The sequence below is a fragment of the Toxotes jaculatrix genome, chromosome 6 (assembly GCF_017976425.1).
Source record: "Toxotes jaculatrix isolate fToxJac2 chromosome 6, fToxJac2.pri, whole genome shotgun sequence".
NCBI lineage: Eukaryota > Metazoa > Chordata > Actinopteri > Toxotidae > Toxotes > Toxotes jaculatrix.
Genome location: NC_054399.1, coordinates 25018566 through 25026752, shown reverse-complemented (window position 1 = coordinate 25026752; position 8187 = coordinate 25018566). Strand labels below are relative to the sequence as shown.

General features: G+C 38.7%; 1 protein-coding gene across 1 annotated transcript; it reads right to left on the bottom strand.

Annotated features, from left to right (window-relative positions):
• Positions 1-5660: 5660 nt before the first annotated feature.
• On the bottom strand, positions 5661-7198 carry sid1 (secreted immunoglobulin domain 1). Its single transcript, XM_041040810.1, has 2 exons — positions 7076-7198; positions 5661-6331 (listed from the first exon to the last, which is right to left on the bottom strand). Exons 1-2 carry the CDS (start codon positions 7173-7175, stop codon positions 5928-5930), a joined length of 504 nt encoding a protein of 167 aa, XP_040896744.1. The 5' UTR covers positions 7176-7198; the 3' UTR covers positions 5661-5927.
• Positions 7199-8187: the final 989 nt, after the last annotated feature.

Here is an 8187-nt window from a genome sequence, read left to right as displayed (position 1 = left end):
AACCTTTCACTATGTTTTAAAACCATGTCAAAGACACTAGAGGGGAAGACACAGTTAAGGCCTCATTCTTTTGCTTGAAGGAACAGAGTGAGGAAGACATGTTGAAGTTTGAACAGAGCATAAATTCTTCTTAAATTAAATTAAATCTTCTTAAATGATTCTGTAGCTGCTGTAGTTTATGAGTGAACTGAGGCCTTACTCTGTGGCTGAACCTCCAGTGATGCTGTTACTCTCTTTATCCATGCTATTTACTTTTACATTGTCTGTTGCACACATTACTCCTTTGTTGTCAGTTCTCTGTCCCTTAGCACCTTTCTCATATACTTGTCATGTTAATTATGTTATTATTAACATGACAAGTATATTATTATGTTTGTTTGACTTTAGATATTTTTTTATTCTTTTGTTTTCATATTTATTCTTTTTCTTAAATTTTTTGTTATTGTGAATTTATTTAACTTTGTCACTTAGATGAAGAAAACCTTGCCCTCTGTAGGGCTTGATAATTATTTTATTTTATTTATTTATTTATTTATTTTTACTTTACATTTGGACATTTCTGCTTCTGAACCCAAGACATGGAGCTGTCAACCTGTTGATACGATCATTCTGCAAAAGGTGTAAAGTACAGTAGAAGACAATAGTGTCTTCTCAGACTGTCTCCATGTATGTCAGGACATTGGACTTACTAATTACTGCTGAGCCTCTGTGGAAGGGTTTGCAAAGATCACAAGACCACGGCAGAACATGCTGAAGAGGAGTTCCACAGGCAATACAGAACTGGAAGGTGATGAAGTTTTGAGTTACTGGACTGATGGACAGATGAGTTCAGAGATTCCCAGCAGACTTTCCACCCTGCAGGGATGGATGCACTGGACTGTTCCACAACAGTCTGTAAAAGCAACAGACACTAGAGTCAGGGGACATGAGTCAGAGGAAATGAGAGAGCGGCAACCAAAGGTAAGATCTGAGGTCATGTTGAAGGTTTGGTTTAGTCTATTTGCTTTTTACTTATTACTAATGATTGTTTTTTTTCTCTCTGTTTAAGTCATGTGTCCAATCTTAAGGAAGGCTAGAAGGGGAATGTTGTGGCCTGACCTGATCCACCAAGCCCTGGACACCGCCTAGATCTCTGGACCTCACCTCTGAAGGACTATTACAGCCCATATCGCACAAGTCTGCAAGCTGCTCTTCAAACTACAGGACACCACCAGGAAGTGAGTCTGCTGCATCTAGGAGGTGGATGGGCTGGTTTTCTGCATAGAGAAGCTCAAGTGCTGATTAAGCACAGACTGTGACCATTTATTAACTCTGTTCTTGGGACTGAAGTTTTACCAGCTCTTCACTTGTGATGCCTCAAGAGGACATGGTCTCATGAAAGTGCAAACGAAGCACAGCTGGATCTGTCTTGTTGGATTTCTTAAGTGGTTTTTCAGCTCATAGATCACGTGTTATGAATGAATTGTCCAGTTGTATTTTTTTGTTTTTTTGTTAGATTCAGAAACAAACACAATCTTCTTTGTATGTGTGTCAGATTCAGAGAAACTTTATTAATCTCTGGAGGGAAATTTTTTAGTTATAATCAAACTCCCAATGGAAAACGAAGAAAATGCAATGTAATATGCAGAAGAGTTGGAAGACAGAAGTAAGATAAAAACTTTATTTATTTATTTATTTAGCTGCAGTCGATTGCTGTTCTGATCTGATGTTGGCTTTCTCAAGCAGTTATTCAGCCCATGGATGATGTTTTATCAATGCAGTTTTGATATTGAGTAAAATCATTGTTAGGTTAGTAAGTTGATAAGTTCTCTATCATTAAATGAAGGAGGTACATGGGCAGGTCTGATGTAGATGGATTGGGGATCCTCCAAAGTAAGAGTTGTTTTATAATAGTATTCAGCCTGTGTCCTGAGCACAGTTGCATTGCTGTCCATCATCACCAGCCAAATTTTAATTGAAGCTTTATTGTACAGGGACGGTGAGTTGGACTTTGAGGCCAAACACTGGCTCGTCTCACTCTGCCAAGTTTCGTTCCAAGGGGAGACAGGAGTAGGACTTTTCTGGGTTGAAGTAGGTGTGGTGAGGAAAGGTTTTGCGATTCTTACGTTTTTTGGCGTCGGCTCATAGGGAGGCCTCCCGGCAGGGGAATTTTTCCCGCCCCTGTAAAGCGCTATGTACGGTCAATTGCGGACATGATTCACTGCGGTATCAAGCGATGTGGGATTATTTGGGTCAGGTTAAAGTGTAGGTGTGTGTTTTTTTTTTGTTTTTTTTTTTAAATTGTGTGGTGGACAGGGTAAGGGAAGGAAGCCTGGCAGAGAGACGACTCAGATAGCTCAGAGCACTGTAAGTTTGGGTATATTTGCTCCATTTTCCATCTAGTGGTGATGATGAACGCAGTGACCACTGTGAAAACCTAATAGATTTGTCAGGTTTACCAGGTTTAACAATAATGATCACTCTGTTCCTTCTGAGTGCTATTGACATACTTGAAATGAGACATTGTCATGGGCTGAAATGAAGAGAAGGTCTTAAGGAAACAGGCTTTGTTTTAAAGTAAAATTGCTAATGTTTATAAACAAATGTGAACAGAGTGACAGCCATTTCAGAAGGCAAACCTGAAAAGATGTTTACAGATGGTAGAGAAACCTTTCACTAGTTTTTAAAACCATGTCAAAGACACTAGAGGGGAAGACACAGTCAAGGCCTCGTTCCAGTTCTTGAAGGAACAGAGTGAGGAAGACATGTTGAAGTTTGGACAGAGCATAAATTCTTCTTAAATGATTCTGTAGCTGCTGTAGTTTGATTATGAGTGAACTGAGGCCTTACTCTGTGGCTGAACCTCCAGTGATGCTGTTACTCTCTTTATCCATGCTATTTACTTTTATACTCATTTGCACACATTGCTCCTTTGTTTTCAGTTCTCTCTCCTTTAGCACTTTTCTCATATATTTGTCATGTTATTTATTTCAGTTTGACTTTACATATTTACGTGTGTTTTTTTATTCTTTTGTTTTCATTTTCTTAAATTTTTTATTATTGTGAATTTATTTAAGTGACACTTTTGTCACTTGGATGAAGAAAACCTTGTATTCTGTAGTGCTTGATCATTTGGGTTTTTTTTGTGTGTGTTTTTTTTTCCCCCAATTTCTTACTTTACATTTGGACTTTTCTGTCTCTCAGCCCAAGACATGGAGCTGTCAACCTGTTGTTATGATTAGTCTGCAAAAGGTGTAAAGTGCAGTAGAAGACAGTAGTAACATGACCAGGAAGTGAGTCTGCTTCATCTAGGAGGTGGATCTTCATTGTGATGCCTCAAGAGGACACGGTCTCAGGAAAGTGCAAATGAAACACAGCTGGATCTGTCATGTTGGATTTCTCAAGTTGTTTTTCAGCTCATAGATCACGTGTTATGAATGAATTGTCCAGTTGTATGTTTGTTTTTTTTTTTGTTAGATTCAGAAACAAACACAATCTTCTTTGTATGTGTGTCAGATTCAAAACTTTATTAATCCGTGGAGGGAAATCTTTACTTATAATCAAACTCCCAATGGAAAATGAAGAAAATGCAATGTAATATGCAGAAGAGTTGGAAGACAGAAGTAAGATAAAAACATTTTTTTTTAGATAAGTTAAAAGAAAAACTAACAAATAGAATAAAAAAACTATTACAACATATATTTACATCAAAGGAATTATTGATAGAACATTGCTGTTCTGATCTGATGAATTGGTTGTAATTGTGTTTCTGATGTTTGCTTTCTAAAGCAATTATTCAGCCAATGGATGATGTTTCATCAGCGCATTTAAAATCTTTTTGTCATCAATCGTTTTGTCATCTGAGTGTGATCACATGTTTTGATATTGAGTAAAATCATTGTTAGGTCAGTAAGTTGGTAAGTTCTCCATCATTCAATGAAGGAGGTACACAGGCAGGTCTGATGTAGATGGATTGGGGATCCTCCATAGTAAGAGTTGTTGTTTAATAGTATTCAGCCTGTGTCCTGAGCATAGTTGCATTGCTGTCCATCATCACCAGCCAAATTTTGTTAGAGGCTTTATTGTACAGGGAGGGTGAGTTGGACTTTGTGGCCAAACACTGGCTCGTCTCACTTTGCCAAGTTTCGTTCCAAGGGGAGACAGGAGTAGGACCTTTCTGGGTTGAAGTAGGTGTGGTGAGGAAAAGTTTTGCGATTCTTAAGCTTTTTCCGGCGTCGGCTCATAGGGAGGCCTCTCGGCAGGGGAATTTTTCCCGCCCCTGTAAAGCGCTACGTACGGTCAATTGCGGACATGATTCACTGCGGTATCAAGCGATGTGGGATTATTTGGGTCAGGTTAAAGTGTAGGTGTGTGTTTTTTTTTGTTTTTTTTTTTAATTGTGTGGTGGACAGGGTAAGGGAAGGAAGCCTGGCAGAGAGACGACTCAGATAGCTCAGACCACTGTAAAGATGCACCCAGTTTGGGTATATTTGCTTCATTTTCCATCTAGTGGTGATGATGAACGCAGTGACCACTGTGAAAATCTAATAGATGTGTCAAGTTTACCAGGTTGAACAATAATGATCACTCTGCTCCTACTGAGCTATGTGCTATTGAATTACTTGAAGTTGAACATCTGAATCCAAACCCTGGAGAAATTGTGCCAGTATCTGTGTTTTGTAAAGTAAATGGTGTTTGTAACAAAAAAAAAAACCCAGGTAAAAGACAAAGGATTTCTTTGTCCCTTTTCTTGCATGTTTCTCATTTAATTTTGTCACTTGGATGAAGAAAATCTTGTATTTTATAGTGTTTAATTCTTTGTATTGTCTTTAATTTAGTGCTTACATTTTGGCAGTAATTTGGTGTCATTAACAGGATTCAATTAGCCAGAACTTCTCCATTATATAGTGAATAAGGTCAAACTGAGTTGATTCATATGACATAAGATGTGATACTAACATGACATAGTTCTGTTGTAAGTGTTGTTTATTTAGACTGTTGCAGAATCTGTCTTAAAGCAGTATGTTTACAAAGTGAGTGATTTTATGAACTAATTTCAAATCTTTATTGGCATCTGAATTATGTGCATGTTTAACAGAAGAATCCATAGCAACTTATTGTCTTAACTTTAGGTTCATGATATGGGATATTCTGCGGTTTCCAAGGTTACCATTTTAAGTTTGTACTGTGAGGTTGGCATTTTGCTGAGACCTAACTTGAAATAGATATTCCATTATCAAATACTTGCTGTTTTAATTTTCAGTTAATCAACTAATCAATTGTCTAACTGTTGCAGTTCTATTTTGCACTCTGCTTTAATTATTTTAGTCCAGACTTGACAAGTTTAAGTGTTGAGGTTTTAGTAGTATCCAGATCTGGTCTGATGTTGTCTGCAGGAGAAAGAGCTGTGAAGTCTGCCTTTTTCTTTTTCACAAATAGAACAGAGGTTTTCACGAATCTGAAACTATGTTTAAAGAGATCCTGGAGTTGACCCGTTAATCAAGCACAGATATGTATACCTGTCCAGAAATCCAATGTGTCCACCAGCTGCTCTCTGACTGAGTCTGTCTGCCGTTTGCTGCTGAGCAGGTGGTGGACAGAGGCTTTTTACAGATGTTTATCTGAAAACATCTGCCTACCCGAACATGAGCACCAGTCACAACAAAAATGGAACAAAATAGTCTAATAAGATCCATTTATTGCATTGTTTGCCATCATACAGGTGTTCATCTATTTCTGCTCACTTCAGGTGGCATTCAGTGGACTGGTTTTGTGGTCAGATAAACTTCCTACAATCTGAAATCAATTCTACAATAAAATTGGAAAAATTAAAACCTTGTCTCAACAGAAACGTTCTAAAGCTGAGGCACTAAACTTGAAAAAAATGAAATTCTGGAAAAAGTCAAAGTAAAATCAGCTCAGTTGGGTCTAACTGATCAGTAACCAGCTCAAAGTCCAGATGTCTGTGTCTGTGGCGGTGGTTTGTTCTGCGGCTCCTCTCCCTGACTGATCCCGCAGTAATAAACCGCAGAGTCGCTCAGCTCAGAGCGTCGCAGCAGCAGAGATCCGTCCGCTGCAGCTGAGACTTTATCAGGACCAACACCGGAGCCGTATTTCACATCAGAGCTGTCTGTAGACCTCACACTGAGGAGCAGCTGGGGACCCTGTCCTGCAGCCTTCTTGTACCAGCTCAGATTGAAGAAGACAGGCAGGACAGTGATGGTAGAGTTGACAGCAATGGTGGAGGCATTGGACTTGTCCAGCAGGGGGCACCGCAGGGTGGCATCCTCTCCGACTCTCACCTGGATGGTGGAGTCTGTTAGGGCGGCAGCTTGGTGCTCCCACCGGAAACCTAAAAAACAAGATAGTAAAAAAGTGGAAAATTATTGATCGAAGACCTAATTAGTCATGAACAAAAAACCCTGTTTCACTATTTCACTTTCTAGACTCAATGATAAATTAATTAATCAAGAAAATAATCAGATTAATTGATAATGAAATTATTACATTTCTAATGTGTATGTTTATATTTGTGAATATAACAAAACCATGTTTTTTTTTAAACTTGTTTAGTAAAATATACGTCCATCCATAAATTCAAATTTATTTTGACTGCAGTAGGTTCTATTTTTCAGTATATCTTTATATTACAACTATTATCAAATATTTCTATTATAAATATAAGAAAAACAGGTTATGTAGTTTAGTCATTATATTTCCTACGATAATACAATACTGATTATAAATGTCTGTTCATATATAGAAATATTTTGAACATAGTAAACTACATATTATTTTCCAGTTTCTTTTAATAGCTGTTTGTTTTGTCGACACGGCAGCCTTCAGCTATAACATTTTTTGGTCTCCGGATGTCTCAGTGCGAATGTTTTAATCCTTCAGACAGGAAGCTTTTATTTGAAGGGATTTTCGTCATAAAATCCCACAGAATTGGCATAAAGTGACAAACAGCTCTGCAGCCTTTCAACAGCTGCTTTTTTTTAAATAACCACATTAAAGTTTGAAACATGGGTCAGAGCTGTGTATTTAACTGTGAAGAGTGAGCAGTTTAGACTTTAATAAAATAAAACAGACTTACCGCTGAGAGAGACAAGGATCAGACAGACCAACAGGGACTCCATCATCAACTGACTGAGGAAACTGCTGCTGCTGTTCTGAAAACCAGCAGAGCGTTTCATTCAAAACAACCACCCAACAGATCCAGATGCACAGCATGGACACGCAGACGGATGTGGACATGCTGTCTGTCTCCACTTTCACTTGCTGAACAATGAAGAAGAAACAGGAGACATGATACTTCTGTTTCCACAGACTGAGTAGCACTAACCATGATTAGGAACCTGACTTTGATGTGTGAAATCCATGGGAGTGGAGACTGTTACAGCTGCAGATTAATGAACATGGTGTCACAGTCACAGCTGGCTGCTGTCCACACACTTTTGATCCTTGGGTGATGTCTTCGTTTGTCTCGTCTCCAAACCCCAAAGATATTCAGTTTAGTGTCACGTCTGACAAAGAGAAGCGTCATATCTTCACGTCTGTTTTGCAGCTTTGCTTAAAAAGATTTTAGATTAGTAAGTCTTTAAATATTCAGTATTCACCAGGCTTCTGTCAGAGCCTCAGTGTTTGTGTTAAGCAGAGGTGTCAGAGTGTAGAGTTTGTATTGTGTCAGCAGGGGGCGCTGCAACACAGATACAGCGTGTCCATCTGAATCACTGCTCTGAGATCAGTCTGACCGCTGAAATGATGCGAGGATGTGTCATGAAGCGTTCCAGCCTCACGGCGGCGCTGCAGGGACTGCAGACAAAAATAAGCTTAAATCAGTGGATTTGTGCATGAAGTTCTGCAGAGAGTAAACTGTTGCACCACATATAAATCATCAGCCTCTCCCGTGTGCCAGGAAGACAGCCTGTAGCTCAGCTCTGTGTCGCAACACTGAAGATGTTGTCAGCAGGATTTTTGTGACTCTTCTGGAAACTAAAACATATTGCTGAAATGATTGATTGATTGACTGTTAATCAAAGTTAAACAGGAACGAGTTGATATTTAATTGTTTCAGTCTGTTCTCAGCCAGAAGTGTCAAATATTCTCAGCTGTCAGTTTCCACTCTGGGAGGATTTTCTATTTTTCTCTCTTAATTGATTATTTTCATGATCAGCTAAACTGATGATCGTTTCCTTGATTAATCAA